Here is a 24,012-nt window from a genome sequence, read left to right as displayed (position 1 = left end):
ATTAAAAAAAATACAAACACATTTTAGGGTTATTAATACATTATTTATTAATCTTGTTATGCTAACTGACGTTATAGGACAGTAACTGGGGTTATAAGAGAGGGTTTAACGTTTGCAGGACCTCCATTCTGCAGAGCAGTACACAGACAGGCAGACACTGAGGCCGGGCACGCCTGCATGCATATGTTACTGGCACACTTTGCTAGCACTGCAGGTGGCACATGCAGGACAATGCCAGTGCTGGGGACACGTGAGGTGCAGCGCTCCATGCAGCACGCACGTGGGCCGCCTGCACCCGGAATAACGGCCGCTCTCAGTTTGAACTGCCCGCGGACGTTCTCAACTAGAACCCACGAGCCGCGCTGTTCGGGACTCACCGGCTCCAGTCACTGGCAGCAGCAACGCAACCAGCATCACTCACGCAGAGAACTTCTAACACAGTATGAACAGCGCGCCTGCGCAGGGGCTGGTGACGTGCAAGTATCGGGCCGCGCGACGCCTCGGACGCTTCTCTAGTGCCCAGGTTACTGTCCGGAGACTACAACTCCCGCCATGCATAGCGTGTCCCTGCCCTGCCGGGTCGTTCTGCGTCGCGCTGGTGACGTCGGAAGTGTGCGCCGCTCACGGGTTGCACGTTGTTGTCTGCGTAGAATCGGGGGAAGAAATTAAGAAGATGCCGAAAATCCGCGCGGAGAAGAAGAGCCGGAAACATGAGGAGATCAGGAGCCAGGGTGTGTACCACACACACACACACACCAGCTGCCATCAAATTGTGGGCCGATCCTGGCTTTTAATTCCTACCTGTGGTCACTGTAGGATTTCTATTCCTGATGAGATATTTGTGATCATAACACAGCAGATATAGTGAGACTTGAAAATGAGGAGTAATACAGAAAGAGGATGAGAGACATGTGGCCTGGCGCAATGTGACAGTTTTTGAAGGTGATGGGAGTCATTGTGTGCACTCTGGCTGCGGCCAGGCTGGGAGCTGGCGCACGAGCGCTGTGACGTTATGTGCTCGACCGGGCGATTTCTGGCCAGCTAGTGGCGCTGGGGGCACGGTCATGACGTCACGGAGCTGGTTCGCTCTCATTGATCGAACCGCTCACGTGACACATCAGCGAGCAGCCAAATCAAATTTGGTTGTCTCGCCAAGCAGCAAGCGCACGGGCACCCTCACCCTGGACGAGGGCATTCAGAGTTATCACTCAGATCGCGCAGAGCGTGAGCGTGCTGTTCGCTCCACCCTGGCCTTGTATTGTATGTCCTTATATAGCGCCATTAATGTACATAGCGCTTCACAACAGTAATACACGTGACAATCATAAATAACAAATACTACAAATAACAGATCATGGGAATAAGTACTTCAGACATAAAAGTAACATTGTAGATGAGGAGTCCCTGCTCTGAAGGTCTTATAATCTAATTGGTTGGGCGAATGTACAAAGACAGTATGGGGGTATAGTATTAGCCACGGTGCTACTCCTATGCTTCTTAAGTTTGGTCTTAAAGGTGGATAGAGAGGGTGCTAGTCGGGTATTGAGGGGAAGGGCATTCCAGAGGTGCGGGGCAGAAAGTGAGAAAGGTTTAAGACGGGAGAGGGCTTTAGATACAAAGGGGGTAGAGAGAAGACATCCTTGAGCAGAACGCAAGAGTCAGGATGGTGCATAGCGAGAAATTAGGACTGAGATGTAAGGATACTCCGCGCGACAATAACAAATGGCTGGAGCCTATGAGGTCGCCCCTAGTGGATGCGCAGACAACGGAGCGCGAGCGTGTTTTGAAAAGACAAAATTTTTTTGTCTTTTCAAGAGACGTCTGCGTAACGTAAACGGTTCAGACAATCACGGCGAACCAGCCTAGGTCTTTATCCAGAAGGAGTCCAATGGTCAAGCCGGGGTCTTTATCCAGAGTGGGTCTTATGATCAAGCCAGGTCAGTACACAAGAAAGCAACAGAGAAACAGCAGCAAAGCACTAGCAAGGTAGTAGCAAGGCAAAACAGAACGCAGGAACACAAGGTCACAAGAGTTATGCTCAGCCATGACTCTGAGCATGAGCAGTGTATAGGAATCAGGAACCAATGGGACAGGAGGCGAAGCGGCCCCAGCGGGAGATGCGATAGGGTGCAGGAGACAAGTGGCAAGGAATTAGTTGCCACGCAGCTGGGGAGCGGTGCACGACGTCACGTCAGCGCGCCGCGTGTGAGAAGCGTGGCGCGTCCGGGGGCGGAGCCAAGCTCTGTGGCAGTCCTAGAAGAGCTATGCGTGCGCTCTGTAACCAGATTGTGGGTGCGCACATGTGTTTGTGCCAGTGCGGAGGTCTGTGCAGACACAGGTAAGGAGGGAACACATCGCAAAGGACGTTGTTTCCCGATTCCTTACACCCTGGCCTCAGCCTTAGTGGTGTGCAGCTCATATTTTTGTGCACCCATCAAAATGTTTTGGGATCAGCTTTTCCTAAATGAAAGAAGCTTCTTCCAGGTTAGCTGTGTGTACGTATAATCCATATAGCGAGGGTAATTTTGGGAAAGTGAAGAATTTAAACACACCTTGAACAAGTAATATACCTGTAACACTTCTTATTGTTAGAAGTAGATGGGGGAATTATATGGCTACCAAATCCCATATGTCTCAGAACAGACAAAGTGACAAATATTAATATATTGTACACACCCACACGTAAATGAGGTAAATGTCCAAGGTGCAGATTTGGTAGGGTGAGCCAGCACACTTCAAAATGATGAAATAAAGGATAGATTTTATTTTGCCATATTGTTATTTGACAATTCAGTCCCCAACGGTCCTTTCTCTTTCTTCAATTATCTCCTTAAGGCCACTTGGCGTCACATTAATAGTAACACTATAGAACCGTTTAAGCCATGTTTTCTCCTGTATAGCACTAACAGAAATGTATTTATTTGTTTATAAAATGTTTTACCAGGAAGTAATGCATTGAGAGATACCTCTCATTTTCAAGTATCTCCTGGCAACAGAGTTATAACAATGCATGGTTACATTAAATACATTTCATGGGCAATTAGAGTTGGAAAATTGGGGGCAGGGGATAAAAGGGCTGGAGAGTTTCAGATTGCAATACAGCAATTTTAACACCAACAAACATAATCTGAGCCAAACCTGCTGCTGTTGCCATCCAGGCACTGACACACAGGACATTTTCAGTGCCTGGATGAGTGTAACATCACAGCTAGCTATGATTTGCCTAACAGAGTTATTGTCAATGTTGCTTCCCTCTCCTCTCTCCAGCAATAACCCTACTTCAGGGTCTGAGTAGGAGTAACGCCAAGACTTGAATAACAACACATTGTGTAATGTTAGCGCTTAAGCCTATGCTAATAAACTCGTTACAGCTGTTATTTTTGCATGTAATTAGCCTGGTGAATGACATTAACTCAGAGAACGTAACGCCCATTCCTGTTGTGTGTGCCATGGTTTTACAACGTTTAGTAAATACCCTGCTCCCCTTTTTCAGTTTTGTTTCGACCTCCGTTTCTTTTAAAAAAACAATATCCAATTTACAGTGGAACCAAATCACATGACCAAGTCGCCAAACACTCTAGCCCATATGTTATGTTATTTTGTTGTGTGTGCGTGTATATGGTTAATCTGTAGCCTGCTGTCACTCGTCTGCAATAACACTTTAACATCATTTTTATCTCGGCCTGTTTAGGGGTTATGTTCAACAAGGGAATTGGTCAGCATATTTTGAAGAACCCCCTGATTGTGAACAGCATTATTGATAAGGTTGGTAATGAATATAATGGGTATGTTTCTGGTTGCTCTTTCTAAGGAGCACATTTATCACGTGCTGGTACAGGTATCGCACCCTTTCCAGCGTCGAGTCCTATTGAAGTCACTGGGAAGTGCTAGTTCCAGTATGTCTTCTTAATTGTTGCTCTCTGGTGTCGGGGTCAGAAGTGCTATGAGCACCAAGCCAAGTAGTCAAACCAGACCCTTTTCTTATCGGCTTCAAGCTGCTTTCCATCTTTTGTGTTTGAGTATGTGAAAGGGAATCGATTTTTCTCCCAAACAAATCCCCAGCTACTTCCCACCCTGAGCAGCACCGGATAATCTATGTTTATTTATAAAATGTTTTACTAGGAAGTAATAATTGAGAGTTACCTCTCGTTTTCAAGTATGTCCTGGGCACAGCGTTAAAATGACAAATCGTACACTATAATCGCGGCTTGAGGGACTGAACTGCTACTATATTTAAGTAGCGACATGTCTATACAAAAATGATTATACGTAGTCTGACACATTGTAGGTAGTAGCTGAGGTTACCGAAAGGACCAATAAATGACATTATTTCCATGCTTTGTGTGGCAGAAATGAAGTATCTGACAGGATCCTCGTAATACACTACATTTTTATTCTTTGCTGCTGTTTTCTTTACATTATCTCACTGTGCCTCGGGAACTCCAATTAGATTGGGCTGTTCTGGCTCTGGTTTATGGAACAAAAAAGACTTGATGTTCATTATGTTGTGGTGCATGTGCATTAGAAGAACTTTACTATTTTGTCCATGTCGATGTACACGTTGGACTGTTATATTTTCTTTTTTACATGTTAATTTCAGGCTGCCATAAGACCAACAGATGTCGTACTTGAAGTTGGCCCCGGAACTGGTAACATGACGAAAAAGCTGTTAGAAAAAGCAAAAAGGGTAAGACGCACGTGAAACCCACCTGCAATTGTATTTTGTGCAAACATTCGCTGCACTAATTTAAAGGGTGCTTGAAACCAGGCTGCTAGACTGCTTTGAAGTTGTCTGCAGTACAATAAATGTCACCATTTAATACATTTATGGGCTTGATACCATTTGATGAAGCAGGACAATGCAATTGTACACAGGCCCCCACAAGTCTCATATTCAAATGTACTTACAGTACCAGAGATTAACACAATACACAGATTCCCAACAAGCTCTGAGAAACCCCAACCATTACCACTTAATATATATATATATATATGCTTATAAGTGTCAAAAGGAGTGCTAGTGGGCGTGGCTAAATGTATACAATAAAAAACAAACAAAGATGCCCAAAGCTACTTCCAATGTGACAAAAATACACAGTGCAATACCTATATTAGCTCATTTAATCTTTTTGATTTGTCTTATTGTCTGCTCTTCACCCTCTTCCTTTCCTTCCTTTTTCTTATTTGACGTTCAGATAAGGAGGAAGCCCATATGCATATGTGTGTATGTATTTATTTACATTATAACTACCCTTCCTTTAAAACTTTCTAAATGACTGTAAATACTTGCATGCTAATCCTTTTCTGTTAAGGTACACAGAACATATCCCTGCTATTATCGCACATTGGGACTGCAGTGCACTGACCGTGTTTTTGACAATTAATGGGTTTATTTTTATTTTCGTGACCGAAATGTAAGATCACATCATTTTATTTTATTTATTAAAAAATTTTACAAGGAAGTAAGGCCTCGGGCATGGTGCCTCGGGCCGCGCTGATCCGCGCTCCTGCTCTGCCTCGCCTGCTCAAACTGGAGCTTTTTTGTGTCCTGGCAGGCGAGGCAGTGAGCGCGCTTTGGGGGTGGGGCAGAGGCAGGCCGAAGGCGTGTCGGAGGCAGGGCAGGAGGCGGGGCTAGTCCCTCGGTCCCATTGGATGTGAGCGGTCACGTGACCGCTCCTCCGCTTCCCTGAGCGGCACATTTAAAATTTGCCTGTCTCTCCAAAATACCCGAGCCTCCGCACGCATGCGGAAGTGTGCTAAAGCCACGCTGATGACATATGCAGGGGGTAAGTGCATCTGCTCAGCGCGGCTCAGCAAGGCTCACCATACTATGTCCCAGGCCTAATACATTCGTTACCTCTCGTTTTCAAGTATGTCCTAGGCACCGAGCTATGATATCTGGATGTCGGTGTGTGTATACAGTTTTTTTTTTTTATGTTTTGCTCATGGAGTTAAATAAATGCTATACAATAAAACCCAGTGGTTGCAAACAGACACCTAAAACCAACCTCCTAAACCAGAAAGCCCTTTCTTCTGCTACAGGTGGTTGCTTGTGAACTTGACACACGACTTGTTGCCGAGCTTCAGAAGAGAGTTCAGGGCACGTAAGTATAAATTAGTGCTAAATGAGAGAATAACATGTTGGAGTCATTTCATCATCTGTAAATGCGATGGAAAACCAGTCCATCCCACCATGCACTGTCTGAGCAGATTTATCATCTGTTTCGGTCACTTATGATCATTGGAGGGTATTAAGGTGTATTACACGTTTTATCTTGCTTAACTCAATCGCCCTGAAAGGGAATGTTTTACCCATTTGTTACCTATGAACTACGGGAAGCCGCTTGTTATTTGTATGGGATCCCCCATAACTGAACCTCCTTTATTTTAATTTCCGGGGACCCCCTAGATTGCAGACCGATTAAAAATGACCATCAAACCGTGGGCCAATAACAAGATGACCGCCGGTGTTAGTTCTTCAAATCATTGAAGGGCACAAGAAACAAAAGCTCAAAGCAACTCGGGACCCGGAGATGAAAATGACATGGTTCTGCTCGAGAAGACATACACCACCATCCAACTGCAACAACAAAAAACAGTGCCCATTTTAGAAAGAAAAAATAGGGCATGGCTCAAAAATAGTGCATCAAAAAAACCTGTGTGCAATATCAAAAATACATATAGATGCGGCTTAGTTGTATTTGAAATAAAGTCCACATACAGTTTAAAGCTTATTAATCCAACAAGCAGATGCAAGTCCTCTTGATTGAAGTAACATATATCAGCAAAACATTCAAAATAAATAAATACATTTGAACAAAAGAGACTGAGGTCTAATCCCCTTGGGGAGAAACCTGATGTTGATAATGTCTATGTCCCTCAAAATCTAATGTACATAAAATGAGCAATTGACACAGTTCACAGTAATTGACTGAACAAAATTACTTTCCTCTGAAAAAGCGACTGTAGAGGTACTCGCGGGATCCCTGTAGATGTGGATATCCGTTCTCCAGCCGTATATGAGTTGTACAACAACGAAGGAAGAATAGTAGTGCACAGCGCAGTGAAATCAAATTATTTATGGGCACATTGCAAAAAACAGGGTAAAAAAACACTAACGCGTTTCGTGCCTCGCTGACGCTTAATCAAAGTCTTTGCTAAAGTGCGAAATGCGTTATTATTTTTAACCCTGTTTTTTGCTATGTGCCAATAAATATTTGATACTGCTGCAAGTTCTGGCCCTCAGTGTTTGAATGTGCTGTGCCCCGCTATTCTTCCTTTGTTGCAATACCCATTTGGGGCAGAATTGCTGCTTTTGTTATTGAAGAAGCCACTGGCATCAGTTCATGTTGGTCCTAGGATGGTCTATCTCTTTAATATAATGTATTGACTCTGCTTTGTAAGTATGTTATGGACCTGTGCAGAGTTTAAAGCAGCAATCTCCTCTACTCACCTGGTTATTTATTTTAAAAGATTTTTGCTGATTTTTTTTTTCAGCGATCTTATCCTGTTGAAAGTCTGTAGTTGAAATCAGTTGCTGAAAATGGGCCATCTTGGGAGGTTTCGATGGCTGCGGCTAGTCGCAGTCATTGAGACAACAGGTTGCCACAGTAATAGCTGATACTAAAGAAGTAAGACAAGTAAAAACTGGGCAAAAATCTAAGGCTTCTTGTGGGTTGGGGAGCAGCTACTTTAAGTCTTTGGAGTGCCTCCGGACGTAGCAACTACATCATGGTGTGTAGCACTCTAGGGCCCCCGTGTGGTTGCTACGTCATACCCGCAGTGTTCTCGTTTTGTAGAGGCGATGGCGTCGGACGTGTGCGATAGTGTAGAGAAATGCAAGCGCAGGGCTCGCACGGTTTCTGGGTTCAGGGCCGTAGCTCTGAGGAGCAGTCACGTGATCACAATTTGCCGGAGGGGGTCAAATGTAGGGGTGGCCAACTCCAGTCTTCAATGGCTGCCAACAGGTCAGGTTTTCAGGATATATCCCTGCTTTAGCAAAGTCAAAGACTGAGCCACTGATTGAGCCACCTGTGCTGAAGCGGAATTGTGTTGAGAGTAATTGATACAAATGTTTTCTTTATACAGAGCTGTGGCAAATAAACTCCAGATCCTGGTTGGTGACGTTTTGAAGACAGATTTGCCGTTCTTTGATCTCTGTGTGGCTAATTTGCCTTATCAGGTATTTAGAGATTATTGATGGAGATTTTAATGGTTACCATATTCCCACATACAATGGTAACTGTGCCCCTCTCTCTTTCTCTAGATCTCCTCCCCCTTTGTTTTTAAACTACTTCTCCACAGACCCTTTTTTAGGTAAGTTACTGTCCGCGGTACTTTAAGAGTAATGTAGACATGCTTATTCTTTCATCTGTTGGCTTACTCATTTCTACTGGTCTTTGTTTATTTTGTGGTAAACTCAGGAATGTGGTATGAGAATAAATGGTAATTGTACACTAATGCCGCGGTGAGCAAACTGGGGGGCGCGAGATTTGTTTTGGTGGGGCGCGGGCGGTTGCAGAGGTCCGGTGCTCTTCCCCGAGGCATCTAAATGAAATGCCGGGGGACAGCGCGAGGCCTCTGCAACCTCTACTTACCGAGGTTCAGCCGGCTTCAGGACACATAACTATGGCAACGCGCCATCAAATGACGCTGCGGGGTCATGTGCGTCACGTTTGCCTTGGTAACCCAGCGTCAAATGGCGCCGTGGTCACATGACGTGACGTCACATGACCCTGCGGCGTCATTTGACACCGCGTGAGTTAAGGGGGACGCAGGAACGGAGGGAGCGAGGCAGGGGGGGGCAGCAAAATAAGTTTGAGTGTCCCTGCACTCATTTATTCCTGTATTTAGACGGGATTTTCAAGATGCAGTCTCACATAAACAAAATAAATTACCACTGCACTGAAGGAGCTCACTACTCGGTGTAACATCACTACAGTTATAACCATTATTTTGACAAATTGTTTTCACTTCCCTATTTTTTTATTTTTTTATTATTGCATTGTTACCATAATTTTTGTGTGTTTTTGTGTGTTACTTTGGAGCTTCTAGACAGATACTTTTCCTATATTTGCATTTGCAGTATTTTACTAACATTTTATTTAAATGAAATATGTATACCCCATTATGAATTATATATACCATTACATTACGTTGGTCTTCTATTGCTCTAATTTTATGTTGAGAAAAATTTTAAGCGTTGGCAAGAAATACTCTGATCACCAGGAAATATTTGAAAATAATATATAAAAAAATTAAACTGGGGGGTTCCCCAGATGTCATGGACCATGAATCGGGGGTTCATGTAATTATTTGGAGGGGATTGCTGCTTTAATGTTGCAGTTCTCAAAAATCATACAAACTCGCTAAGGCCTCGGCCAGGTAGGGAACGGGCGCTCGTGTGCTGCGCCCTGCTCGGCCGGGCGATTCGTGGCCGTCTATGTGCGTGCGCGTCTGGGGGCGCGGCCACGATGTCACAGAGCTGGTTCGCCCTCATTGGGTGAACCACTCACGTGACGCGCTTGCGAGCAGCAAATTCAGATTTGCTTGCTCGGCAAGCCACTAAGCGCCGAGCGGGCGCGCCCGCCTGCTCACGCTGGCCACACACATTGTTGCAATGTGTCTCATCGTGGCGAGCGTGAGTGCGCCTGCCTGCCCAGCACCACCCTGGACGAGGCCTTAGGGGGGATAATATCCTTCAGTACATTTCTACAAATAGTGCAACTACTGCAGAATTTCACCATTAGATACATGATCAAGAAATGTTATTCAGAATAGTAAAATAATTTGATCAATTGCGGGAAATTTCACCTTAAAAAATAGCCATGTATGTATTCCTGATAACCACCATCTTCAATGTCAATGGTGCTGTCTGATCATCAACTTGCTCTTGTTTTGCTAAAATAGTATCTGGTGCCTTTTGCATTATATTGCAAGGGCCTCAAAAAGTTCAAACGTTCATAAACTATTTATTCCTTGATGTATTTTGTGGGATAATGTTATATATTTATATCAATCTTAGATGTGCAGTGCTGATGTTTCAGAGAGAATTTGCAATGCGTCTGGTAGCAAAGCCAGGAGATAAGATGTACTGCAGGCTTTCCATCAACACCCAGCTATTAGCTCGTGTCGATCACCTAATGAAAGTAAGGCTTGTAATATTGTGTGTGCAGCCGCGCGTGCCTGTGCGAACACGTGTGCACATGCGTGCCTGTGCGAACGCGTGTGCACATGCGTGCCTGTGCGAACGCGTGTGCACATGCGTGCCTGTGCGAACGCGTGTGCACATGCGTGCCTGTGCGAACGCGTGTGCACATGCGTGCCTGTGCGAACGCGTGTGCACATGCGTGCCTGTGTGAACGCGTGTGCACATGCCGCACACTTTGTGTGTGTGTTATAAATACGTTTGAAATAAATAAATACGTTAATAAATTATTTATTAACATTGTACATACGTACATACACACATACATACATACATTTTAGCGGCGGTAGCAGCGCAAAATCTTTATTTTCTTCATCTTCCTCCCTGTCGGCCGGTTCCACGCTCTCTGCCGTGCACGCGCGCGGCCCCATTATAGAAAGGCTGACTAACCTCAGCCAACTATAACTACCGTGCGCGCGCACGGCGCAGCAAGCGCGCCCTCTGTAGAACGGCCCTAAGGCCTATCTGCTCTTCCTATGTTTACATTAGGGACTGATGGGTAAACCTTATTGCTGTTTGCTTTCAGCTTTATCTTACCTCTTCACTCCTTTTTAGGTGCACGTTTTTCTGCTATGTTTCCACACAGGGATTTCCTTGTTTCTACAGAAGGCTGTGCTGGCATAAACCGGTGGCGTTCCAAATCTGAAACATGTTGCTTTGTATTTTTTCACATGAAACAGGTTGGGAGGAATAATTTCAGACCCCCTCCAAAAGTGGAATCCAGTGTTGTCAGAATAGAGCCAAAGAATCCTCCCCCACCTATTAACTTTCAGGTAAGGTATAGAGTGGAATCCATGTTTTCTACCACCTGAATGTAGCAGCAGTGTTCTGCTGGCGTCTCCCCTCCACAAATCAGTCTACTTGCTTCCCATTAGGTTTCTACACAGAATACATCATTTTCTATCTATCCTTTAAAGCGGTTCACTCCTTTTGCCTCTCCAAACATCATAGCTCTAATCTCTCATTATGCCTCCTTGTGCTCTGATCAAATTCGTTGTCCTTTTTCCCACTTTTTAGTATTAGAAGTAATGTGGGACTCAAGTATGGTTTCATGCATGAAGCTTTTTTGACTTATTACACTCAGAAATGTGCAATGTGTGTCCTTTAAAATTATATATATATATATATATATCAGAAAATAGTCGTGTTAGTCCAGTTGCGATAGTGCAGAATAAATGAGTTCTTCAGTGTTAGGTGATACCTTTTTTATTGGACTAACAATTTATGTCATAGGACAAGCTTTCGAGAGTTCTCTCTTCTTCAGGTCGGCAATACTGATATACAAAGGATTCTATGGCTGAAACAGTGTAGAGAGGGGAAGGGAAAAAAACATATGTACTGTAGATAAAGTAGGGTGTTAAAAGTGTTTGAAGCCAGGGGAGGGTGACAAGGAAAGTTGTGGAGGGGGAGGGGGAAGGATGCTGTGGGGGGGGGGAGAGAAAGTGTGGATAGGGATAGAGGCAAGCAGGATAATTACAAACAATTTTGATAGGGTGTGAGAAAACCCATGTCTGCATTAAGTCCTTTGGTTTTGGTGTCAAAGAGTCTTATCATTCTGAGTTCAAATGTTTTCCGTTCTTGGGTGCGTTTAAACATTCGATTGAGGATTTTGATTTTTAAATCATTTATGGAATGATCTGGCTGTGAGAAATGATGTCCCACAGGTGACCAGTATCTTCCGTCTATATATAGTATATAAGTGTGTGTGTATATATGTATATATATATATATATATATATATACTTTTTTTTATTTATTTATTTTGCGTTTGACACTGGATAATTTTATTATGTTTATTTTCTGGTTCTCTATGTGCTTGTATAAATTATGTCTATTATAAAAGTTAATTATACTGAGCACAAATTCTTTTTATGTAGGCTAACGTTCATTTTTATTTTAATTTTCACAATTTTGGGGTACAAAAAATAAGAGAGGGTTGGGATGGGGAGTCAGATGGGTGCAGAAATAATAAAGGGGAGGGGTATGGGGGTGATATACATAGATAGCTTTACTTACAACACATCCCCCCCATACCCCTCCCCTTTATTATGTCTGCAACCATCTAACTCCCCATCCTAACCCGCTCTTATTTTTTGTACCCCAAAATTGTGAAAATGAAACTAAATCCACTATATTATATATAATCCACTATATAGTACAGAGTCTCTAATCTATCACTGTTGCTATCATTGCATACATAACCATATAATGCATTTTTATAGTGATGTATTTACAACATAGTGCCCACAGTGTACTCGGCCCTTTACAAGACAATACGATATAGGGAAATATAATACAATAAGTGCAACAAAGACAATGGGAAACTAAATCACTGCCCCGAAGAGCTTACAATCTAAAATGATCTATATTTCAGGAATGGGACGGTCTGGTACGGATTACTTTTGTCAGGAAAAATAAAACTCTTGCAGCAGCATTCAAGTAAGTATTTGTATGGGTTTGTTAAGCAAAGTTCTTAAAACTGATAATTCCATTTATAGTTTAACACAGCAATGTCCTTTTCTTACGCAGATTTTTAAATGGTCAAAAATAAGCAGCTGTGTTTTTTTTGTTTGTTTTTTTCCTCTAAGGATTAAAATATTATACCTTGAATATTTTATAACCTTTAGCACATTGCCAGCTTCACAACGATAAGTCATTAAAAATGCATAATTGACGTGCTAATATATTCCATAGTACAGTTGATGAGATGAAAGACCAGAACAGACAAAGAGAGCAGTAAATTATGGTAGTTGTCCATCATATATGGATATATTCAATATAAAAATTCCGGCTGAGAAGAGCCTACAATGTGGCTTTGCGTAGTATTTATATCCTTAGTGGGAACACTGTTTAGATTACAGTTTGTGGTTCTACCTACGTAGCTGCTTATCTAAAAATGAGAGAGAGTTGTGGTAAAGAAGGTAGTGAGACTGCTACCTTATAAAGGCCACATATTCAGGTCAGTAGCTTGTGACATGCTTTCACATCTAACCCTGTCAGAGACAGCTGGGCTCATCTCTAGCACGCCGTTTTTACTCCAATAAAGCGTAGGAATTCCAGTTTCCATTGTTTGGTTTGCTTTTCTACATTAGAGTTGCAGTTTTTTTCTGCCTTTTCTAGTGTTTAGTTCTCTGTTTATTGGGGGCATATTTGTCAGTTTTTCTACTTGCTTTGTATAGCTTTTGTTTCCTACATTTATCGGCGCTCAGCAGGAAATAATGTTTCATTTATGTTTTTTTTATTGGCTTATTCTTTGGTATCTAAAGCCCTCGCCCGCCTAAAACATCTCACTTGCTGCCCCACTCCTCTTTAATTACTTTTCTCAATAATCAACTAGCACCCTTTCTCTGCACATTAATGGCCCATCTTTACACACCTCTTTAATGAAGCATGTGGCTAGCACTATACTGTACATCACATGTATGACCCCTCCATACGCACTTACATCCTCCTACTGTCTCTAAGTTCTCCTTACTTACCACTTAGATTGTAAGCTCTTCAAGGCAGGGGACCCCTTTTCCTATGTTTTGTTTTTATGTTCGAAGCCATTATTCCTATTATGTCTCCTATTATTTTGTCACGTGTGTTATTTCTATGAAGGGCTATGTGCATGGATGGTGGTACAAATTAAAACACGCATACACACATACAAGTGCAATATTGGCTGGTGTTTTTCCTGATAGTTTTTGTTAAACACAGAAAAGCAGAATATCTAATTGTAGCTGTTTAATGAGACTAAGCTCATTACAGGATCTGTGATCCAAAAACAAAATATATATATTATTATTTTATTTATTTATTTTATACTGAAAACAGACTATTTGGCTTTATCAACACTTGCAACTTGCTCTTGTGAAACTAGATAATCCAATTGTGGCTTTGAGTTTCTCATACTGTTTCCGACTCGCTGCATTCTTATCTTGGTGGAACACTCATGTCCTTGTTCAAAACAAAAAGGCAAAAGTGCATACAGGTATACCCCACATTAACGTACGCAATGGGTCTAGAGCATGTATGTAAAGCGAAAATGTACTTAAAGTGAAGCACTCCCTTTTTTCCATTTATCGATGCATGTTCTGTACTGCAATCGTCATATACGTGCAGAACTGATGTAAATAACGCATTGGTAACAGGCTCTATAGCCTCCCCCCCTTGCACACAGCTTCGGTACAGGTAGGGAGCCGATATTGCTGTTCAGGACGTGCTGACAGGCACATGCGTGAGCTGCCATTTGCCTATTGGGCGATATGTCCTTACTCGCAAGTGTACTTAAAGTGAGTGTCCTTAAAGCGCGGTATGCCTGTATACAGTACACCTTTTTTCAACACCCTCTTCTAATTGTCTGATGACCCAGCAAACCTGCTTGATCTTTATGGGACAACATACACTGAATGAATTGCGATATAGAGTGGAAATAGTGGTAAACAGTGAACTGATTCATACAAGTGCTCATCTTCTTCTTTTTAGATCCAAAGCCGTTCAAGAGCTTCTAGAGAAAAATTACAAAATACATTGTTCTCTACATAATATTGTAAGTAAAACGCTTTTTTCAGAAATTAACATTTGATGGAGGGCGGGGGGTCCAAGCCAATGTTTTGAGAATATAATGTTACAACAACTAATGGGATCTGTAAGATGTACAAATACTGAAACTACATGTGTTTTGTTTTAGCATCTTAAACATTTACTGCCAATTCTATTTGCTTATGTACGTAAGATGGAACAATGAATAACACTACTTTTATGCACAAACTTACCCTTTTTCATTGGCTCACCAGATACAGAATTTTTTTTTTTTAATGTTTCCTGAAAGGGGAGGGGAAGTCTCTTATTGGTGAAATAAACATTTTAGTGGGAAGGGTATTGCTTCTTCAAGCACAGAAATACTACTTTTTAAGTGACACTTGCTGGTCACAAAAGGTATGTTAGAGCAGGGGTGTGCAAACTTTCTCCCCTGCGCCCCCCTGTCTGCATGCTCCCCTCCTTACCTTGTCTCCGGCGTCAAATGACGCCAAGGGGGGTCATGCGATGTCACGTTGCCATGGCAGCGCGTCACCAAAGACAAGGGAAGTGGCAGAGACCTCACGCGATCCCCCGGCTTTTCATTTAAAGGCCTTAGGGAAGAGCGTGGGGCCTCTGTAACTGCCACGCCCCCCCTGGATAATCTTGTGCCCCCCAGTTTGCTCACCCCTCTATTAGAGGTTACAATATTTAGTTATGCTTTAGAATTCTAATTAAGCTCTCCACACTTAAATTGAACATAGCCCTCTTACTGTCATTATAATGAACAACACTAATTACAGTTGAAGATGTGTTATAGTTAAAATGCATGAAAGAAATGAGGATTACAGTAAGATACTGCCGAGTATGACTATGCATTTGTGACAACACCTGCTTCTACTTGGAGAATACAGGGGGAGTTTACCCACTCCGGTGTTCTTCACCTTCACATCTAGCCTTGAGAAACTTGTTTTACATTGCACAAGCTTTCTTTATATAGCCCTTCTATTTTTAAGTGGTGTCATTCTGCTGGTTAAATGGGCCATAAATGCCAGCCAACTGCAAGACTTCCAAATGGTCTACTTAGAGCAGGCGTGGCCAGCTCCAGTCCTTGAGGGCCACCAACATGTCAGGTTTTAAGGATATCCCTGCTTCAGTACAGGTGGCTCAATCAGTGGCGTAGTTGTTGACGCAGGGATCTGGTGTCCCGTGAGGGCTGGAGTTGGCCACTCCTGGCAGACAACAGATAAAAAAGAAAACACAATTTGGGCTTTCCACAGTGCTCACTGTCATTGCCCAATCATAATGCACTTTAAAATAAATCAAATATGCAAAACACACTTATCTTGATTATTAACTCTCTTGCTACTGTGGGAACCTGCATTGTGTTGCACACTCATATGGAGCATGGGGTAGGCATGGATATATAGCATGCAATGCACTGTGGCAACATGCAGATGGTGGCTTATTTATGATGTGTTTTTATAAGGAGAGGGAGCGCCTGCCTCTTCTCGTACTGTGTAGCCTGTTAGGGGAGCAAAGCCATTTACTTTGCTCCAATGCAGCTACTGTTTTCAGCTTACACCCAACGCCTATGTGATAAACACAATTATATCGATATTGAGCTAATCTTGTTCCAGTAGAAATACCAACTGTGATTCTTTTTTTGCGGCAGACATTACCAGACAATTTCAGCATTGCAGAAAAAATTGAAAAAATTCTTGGAGAAACAGGATTTAATGAAAAACGGGCCCGCTCAATGGATATTGATGATTTTATAAGGTAATTTAATTTAGGAGAAAAAATATCATATACATAAGTAGCATAAATTTGGAAGGGAACATTTGTTGCTTCCATTTGAAGCATTTTACAGCAGCTTTTTTTGTTATCTTTAGAAATACTTGACTGGTTATTTTGAGTTACTTCAAGTATTAAAATTAACAAAGCTAGTTAACAAGGGAAAAAATCGCTGGTCTTTAGAAAATTACAAAATAATGAAGGTATTTTCAGCAGGGTGTACATATCAAATGTGCATTGCTTATTGAAGTTATCCTTTTCTATTGATGCATTGTATGGAATACCAATGTTTTACTTTTTGTTTCCTAGACTACTTCATGGATTTAATTCAGAAGGAATCCACTTCTCATAAGTGACTTGGCCATCTCATACTTTTTCTACTTCAACAAAGAATTCATCAAGCGAAGGCGTTTCACTCTTTCGCCATACACATGCAGAGCAATGCTGAAAAAAATTTTGGAATATATATAGATATATAGATATGAATAGATATATAGATATATATATATCTATATATCTATATAGATATATAGATATATATATATATTACACATACAGTGGTTGACAAATCACCAAAAAATCTACTCGCCACACAAAAAAATCTACTCGCCACCTAGTACCAAACGTGTGCTGCTTGGGCCAATATTTACTCGCCCGGGGGTTAAATCCACTCGCCCGGGGCGAGCAAATGTATAGGTTTGTCGAACACTGTATATATATATACAGAACTGCAACACAACTAAACCTCTTAACTTTTTCAATTGACAATTTGTATAGAACATGTAACTTGCATAGAAATAATGGAAGTTTGTACAGTTTAATTTTTGTGCTGTAATCAATTCAACAACAATAATGCAGAATATTACACAACGTGCCAGCAGATGCAATAACCCTGGATACATGTGTAAACAAAGATTTAAAATATTCCTCATTTGTTTCCCCCCCCAAAGGATTGCCGATTAATCTTTGAATGCTTTCTAGTCTGGATTAAAAAAAAAAAACAATATTACTCAATGACAAATCGTTAATTCTTCATGGTCCATGAAGTTCGTGGACTTGCACAATGTAATTGTTTCCTTTGATAGATCTGTTAATAAGGGTAAAATCAGTAGATATATTTAAAAAAAAAAAAAAAACAACCTAATTTTGTATGTTCCGAAGTATGTAAGTGAAAGTACAAAAAACGTCCCCTATGAAAATACTGAGTATTGATTCTTTCACACAGCAAAAGAACTCGAGAGAATGAGAATCTAGATCATGCACCATGATATGAATATACATCCAGAAGTGTTTCATTACTATTCCTCAACACTGAATGCAACATTAAATAATAACAAAAAAAGGTAGTTCCCAGCACTCAATGACAAAATAGTCTGATGATAAGCAAAGATAAGAAAATGTAATATGAGAACATATCAGCACAATTTGATATACATTGGCTGATGTGGGAGTAATTGTAAAAAGGAGATAACAATTACTCCAGGTGCAAAATGACACCTGTGTGGAAAAGGTGTAAAGGAGGGGAGGGGAAACAAAGGAGGGGGGAGGAGGGTGGCTGGCAAAAAATGGAGGCTGTGCAAATAAAAGGCAAATAGAGGGGGGCAATATTTCAGGGGTAGACCCTTTCTTCCGGCCCGTTCCCTATGATCTGAGACACCACAGGTACTTCCCTCTCCCTTTATCCTAACCTCCAAAAATGCAAGATTAAAGGAACATACGCAATCAATAGGCTCTCTGGGAATAAGCCCAAGCATACCAAAATGGTTATAGAGAATAGCAGTGGCCCTGGTAAGGACACTAGGGAGTCTAAATGGACAAAGTCTAGATTCCAACTGCAGAGTCCGGGTAACTGACCAGCTAATAGCCAGATTCGAGCACCCTAGTCAGAAAACAGCACACGCAGGAAAGTCAGTGCAAAACAATCAATCCAGGCTCTAAAGTAACTAGCTCACGATTTGCAGCTATCACGAATCCTCTGATGCCAGCTGTGATGTGTCTGCTGTCTAATCTCCTCCAAACGCCTTGCAGTTTTATAACGCTTTGGCCAAAGGGTTTAACCAAATGACACTTGCTCATGAAAATACTGACATATGAGGTATTTAACTATATATTTTGTCACATTGGATGTAGTATTGGGTATTTTTGTCTTTTGTTGTAGACATCTTTTTAGAAAGGAAAGGTATACAGGGATTTACTGTACCAAATAAGAAAACACAGAAAGGGTGTTGATCCAAGGAGTAATCTGATTGCCAATATTTGGAGTCAGGAAAGAATTAATTTTTCCCCTTATGAAATATTAGATGATATTGTATTTGGAGTTTTTTTGTTTACCTTCCTCTGGATCAATATACTTTAAGTACAAATATAGGATAAAGTATCTGTCGTCTAAATTTAGCATAGGTTGAACTTGATGGATGTCTTTTTAAACCTCATCTACTATGTAACTTACTGTAATAAAGCTTAAAGAACATATTAGGCTATGGTGATGGGATAGCAATTTGCATATGGCGAGAAGGAAGGGGGGTGGGATTTAAAGTGTGTGTATATGTGTGTTTTTGGTTTTCTGTATCCCTTTGCGCTCCCTTACTTTTCTTTGCATCGTTTGAGGATCGCGGGACGAGCCTCCTTGGGTTGAGCTGCAGCTTCTACTGGGCCAGTATAGTATTGTATCTTTACTTTATTTTGTCTGGCCTGATATCGTTATCCTTCTGTGAGTTGCATTGGAGCGCCCTAGTTTTCTCCTACTAGATTTCAACACATTTTTACAATTTTCCATGTTTAAATTATACATAAAAGAAAAAATATATATACAAGTAAAAAGGTATAAATCAGATGCTCAAACTTAACTCAAAAATACACCATTTTTAAATTAAATAATTAACTCACAGAATGTACAAAACGTAACTTTATTCAGACACATATTACAGATGTCAGGTTCAGATATACTGTTCTCCTATCTTGATACCTGTTTAATCTCTTCTGTTCTCCCTCTGTTTACCTCATCTATAACCTTGTGTAATTGCTTGTGTAATTTGCCGCAAGAGACTCCAGGATGTGTGCGCGAAAGCCTGATATATTTGGGCTTTTTCATTCTGTGGTAGGGAGTCAATAAAGGGTTCCCATTTTGTAAAGAAATTCTCCGTTTCTTGTTCCTTATTGGGCTCCGTTTCCATTTTATCTAAGGTCATTAGCTGAGTGAGATATGATTGAACCCTTTCCAAGTTTGGAGGGTCATACTTCACCCATTGCACCATTATAGACTTTAGCTGCCAGGAGCAGAATTACAGCAATCCTTGGGATTCCTGAGTCCCCATTAACTTCTTTCCACCCCTCCATGTTCCCAAATAAAATCGATAGAAGTTCATTTACAGTTACCACTTTTGTCATGTCATGTATATATATTATCGACACTGTCCCCTCTTACATCTCAGCCCCCATCCACAAATACATACCTACACCCCCCCTACGTTTTACCCATGACGTCCACCTTAGTACCGCATCTCACTATCGCTTGCAAGATTTCTCCCATGCTGCCCCCTCTCTCTGGAATTTCCTACCACGTACCATCAGACTCTCCCCCAGCTTTCAGATGTTTAAAAACAACCTGAAAACTCACCTTTTCAAGGAAGCCTACTCACCATACCTCGAACATCCAACTCCCCTCCCGCCCCCCTCCAACCACATTAGGACCAACCGTGTAGCTGGCCTGATTTCCACCCTACGTAACCTGAGCCACACCATATGCTACAATAAGCAGCCACCATAGCTTCTTGTTTCAACATTGTCCCTCATTCGTTTAGATTATAAGCTCTCACGAGGAGGGCCCTCATTACCTCTTTGTATCTGTTTGTGCATGTTTATCCTCACCTCTCTTTGTTTTTGTAATATACATAATTCTGTACCCCATTGTACTGCACAGCAGAATATGTTGGTGCACCACAAATAAACAGTATGACCACTGTAAAAGTTTCAGACTTCCTCAGATTGTGTTTGCCTTTTATATGGTCTCGGAAATAACTCCACTTTTAATTTTAAATATCTATATCATCTATATCCCTATCTTCCTTAACTCTGCAGCCAGGGGAGCCAGCACCTTGCCCAACCCAAAAGGCAAAGCTGTATACTGGTAATTGCTGTGTCCTATTTTAAACCTCCTATCAAGTCCACTTAAATCATCCAGATGTCTGGTTTTACCTCTTGAATTATTGTGTTCACCTTGCATTTTCTTATATAGAGATGCATATTCACTTTGCTCTTAATCCACTGGACATAATTGTGACCAAGAAGATTATGGAATAGATTTCAGTTCTCCCCTGTGTTTGGGGTACCTTCCTTTTCACTCCGTCTTGTAGAAAATCTTTTAAAATAAGACGCATTGCTTTGTCTTTTTTTACATTTTTTTTATATGCATTAGTGCCAGCTTGATGTTACAAACTTGTTTTACTTTAGCAACTACTTGAATTTTAGATGGTATCCAAACAACTCTGAAGGACCCACCTATCTTCCATCGATTTGAGCACACGTAGCTATGAATTGGGACGTGCTGGGCTCTCCATCTCATGCTAACTTTCCTCTTCCAAATGCAACTCTTCCCTTGGAGTCACAAAAATAATCTTTAATTATGATAGGACTTGGCCTCAATGTAATGCATCCTTTCTGATTGAGTTGTACCATGCAATCTCCCCTTTTTTTCCCCCTGTGGTAAAAACACTTTGATCTACAGACACTTTGGATATGATGGCATCTAGTTTTCTTCCGAACTGCAATTCCCCTTCAAATGGTAGTGTACACAAGTTATTCTTTAAAGTGGAATGAGGATCTTATCCTTTCTTTGGCAACCTTCTGGATATTTCCGCTCCAGAGCCTCTCCTAGCCATTTTCCATGGATCTACCAGTTCCAGAGTGGCTAGATGATTCCCAGTTGTTGCCTTCTGAATAATGTTGGAGTAGAACATCAAATTTCTCAGACAAAGAATCCCCTAATTTTATCCAGGCTTGCCTGGGACCTTGATCTCTCTTCTGAAATTGTTTTTATTTGCTTGTAACATGGCCATATGCATACTTTGTCACGGTGTCTTGCCATGACAGTAAAAATGTGACTTGCTCATTACGCTAACTGCAGCTGCTTTTTAGCTTCCAGATCTGGGTTATCACAGGCAGACTGACACAACAAAATAAGCAAAACACCAGCACTCCTAATAGTAACTAATTAAAAATGTGAGAGGTGCAGTAGGGAATAGAGAGTAATGCAAAAAATACTAACAGAACAGCGTCCCAGAGGGGCGGTTGAATCAGTGAGAAACCCTATAAAACAGCACTCAGACACATGAGATGTGTGTGAATTAATACAGGTGAGAGCTAGAATATCCAAATGAAATGGGTGATATGATGATAATAATTAAAACACTTTAATAGTACCAAAATGTATAAAGCACAGGGTGTTAAAAATACCCCAAAGGGCCAAGCTACAATAAATGAAGCTTGGGTAGTAAACCCTAAAAAAGGGGGAATAACTAAGGCAGAGATGCCTGACAAAAATAGGATTGTGAGCCTACTAGGAGGAAGAGAGTTCCTAAGTAAACTCCCCCCTCCCACGACCACTCTACAATTGATATGTATATTAATGACCAATCAGGTAAGTATGTTAAGATAAATGCATATATTCATAGGGTCACTGCAATGGGATGCACAATGCGTGCTAGATATACACAACAAGCCCACCAACTATCATATTATGGGGGGGGTATGTAGGGCAAAGGTTTATGCTTAGTAGCAATAAACACTAAACACACAACAAAACACTGGAGTGCTAGTGTGATACTCCTGCATGAGTGGTGAGGAGATAAGAGACCCATACACTAGCAATAACAAAGTATAATACTTGCGTTTGCGAATGGTCTCTCAAAGAAGCTCCTACATATGCTCCCAAAGCTTTCCCGTGAGAAAGCGCCTAAGCGAAACGGCCGTTGGGGGCTGCTGCTAATTACCCCATGGGCATTCACGTGGAGCATTACATGGACTCCATTATGGAGTGAGCTTACTGTTTTCATATGTACACTGCATTGATAGCATATGTAGGAGCTTCTTTGAGAGACCATTCGCAAACGCAAGTATTATACTTTGTTATTGCTAGTGTATGGGTCTCTTATCTCCTCACCATTCATGCAGGAGTATCACACTAGCACTCCAGTGTTTTGTTGTGTGTTTAGTGTTTATTGCTACTAAGCATAAACCTTTGCCCTACATACCCCCCCATAATATGATAGTTGGTGGGCTTGTTGTGTATATCTAGCACGCATTGTGCATCCCATTGCAGTGACCCTATGAATATATTCATTTATCTTAACATACTAACCTGATTATAATTGATATCTATATTAATGACCAGAGTGGTCGTGGGAGGGGGCAGTTTACTTAGGAACTCTCTTCCTCCTAGTAGGCTCACAATCCTATTTTTGTCAGGCATCTCTGCCTTAATCATTCCCCCTTTTTTAGGGTTGACTACCCAAGCTTCATTTATTGTAGCTTGGCCCTTTGGGGTATTTTTAACACCCTGTGTTTTATACATTTTGGTACTATTAAAGTGTTTTTTTTATTATCATCATTTCACCTATTTCATTTGGATATCCTAGCTCTCACCTGTATTAATTCACACACACCTCATGTGTCTGAGTGCAGTTTTAAAGGGTTTCTCACTGATTTAACTGCCCCTCTGGGACACTGTTCTGTACGTATTTTTTGCATTATCACAGGCAGAGCACGATTTTGTTCTACTTCAAGCTAAGAGACAAGATTAAACCCAACGGTGCCCACTGCCATGATGGGGAATGGGGAAAAAAATTCTCAAACAGGCGGGGTGGAGGCCAATTAGTTATTCTTTGAGGTTAGATAGCCTACACTCAGGAGAATTGCATGCAACAAAAAGGTCACACAAGTCAGAACAAGAGCTTAGGCAGGAAAAATTTAAATTTTATTATATATAGAACCTAAGAGGGAACAGAACAAGACATTTATTTGCTGCTAAAGCATACATACGATCATAGGAGCTATATGTATCCTGCTTTAACGTGGTAGCAGAACTATTCATGGAGGATTTTCATAGGTGGCATACCATACCTTTAGAAAGGGGCAGCAGCGTTTAATGTTTCTACAACCGTTGCTATCACACACCAGCAGTAAGACTCTTTAGGTATGTGAACAGAAGGGAGTGGGGGGAAGTGCGCTACTACAATCTAACTTAAATTTACACAACCATAAACCAACCAAGTGGGTAGTGTTGGTAGATACCAATGTATGATAGGTGATTCTTAATAAAATTGGAGAGCGTCTGCAGCCGTGGAACAGGGGTGGCTTGGACACCCCCAGGGCCAATATAGAAAAGATACCAAAAAACAGTGCACAACGCTCAGTGTAAAATTGTAACATATATTGTGAATAAATAATTAAGGCGAGTATTCTGCGTACATCAAATAGCATTTAAAACAGCATAACAGGGATGTGTTACCCAT

The 24,012-nt window shown here is 41.5% G+C and overlaps 2 protein-coding genes across 4 annotated transcripts in view; one reads left to right on the top strand and one right to left on the bottom strand.

Moving 5' to 3' along the window:
- The window catches only part of IPO11 (importin 11), a 500,359-nt gene extending 499,841 nt beyond the window's left edge, over positions 1-518 (bottom strand). For 2 of the 3 annotated variants that reach the window (XM_075589848.1, XM_075589838.1), the window contains exon 1: positions 378-514. The gene's annotated coding sequence lies outside the window, so the exon portion shown is untranslated. Of the gene's footprint in view, positions 1-377 lie in introns of all 3 variants that reach the window. The other variant, XM_075589858.1, reaches the window with a different exon arrangement.
- On the top strand, positions 418-19,639 carry DIMT1 (DIM1 rRNA methyltransferase and ribosome maturation factor). The gene is made up of 12 exons (XM_075589869.1): positions 418-731; positions 3,692-3,765; positions 4,601-4,687; positions 6,043-6,104; positions 8,089-8,182; positions 8,267-8,316; positions 10,025-10,148; positions 10,888-10,980; positions 12,582-12,646; positions 14,675-14,738; positions 16,383-16,489; positions 16,814-19,639. Exons 1-12 carry the CDS (start codon positions 443-445, stop codon positions 16,854-16,856), a joined length of 1,152 nt encoding a protein of 383 aa, XP_075445984.1. The 5' UTR covers positions 418-442; the 3' UTR covers positions 16,857-19,639.
- The last annotated feature ends 4,373 nt before the right edge of the window (positions 19,640-24,012 follow it).

Source organism: Ascaphus truei, chromosome 1 (assembly GCF_040206685.1).
Source record: "Ascaphus truei isolate aAscTru1 chromosome 1, aAscTru1.hap1, whole genome shotgun sequence".
Lineage (NCBI taxonomy): Eukaryota > Metazoa > Chordata > Amphibia > Anura > Ascaphidae > Ascaphus > Ascaphus truei.
Note: the sequence above shows the minus strand (reverse complement) of the source record. Positions and strands in the feature narration are given on the sequence as shown.

What these genes read in the sequence shown, in the direction of transcription:
- DIMT1 (XM_075589869.1), top strand. Translation starts at nt 443, where the DNA reads ATGAACAGCGCGCCTGCGCAGGGGCTGGTGACGTGCAAGTATCGGGCC. An exon ending in CTCCACAGACCCTTTTTTAG is followed by an intron (nt 8,317 to 10,024) that starts GTAAGTTACTGT and finishes TATCAATCTTAG; the next exon opens with ATGTGCAGTGCTGATGTTTC. An exon ending in GTGTCGATCACCTAATGAAA is followed by an intron (nt 10,149 to 10,887) that starts GTAAGGCTTGTA and finishes CACATGAAACAG; the next exon opens with GTTGGGAGGAATAATTTCAG.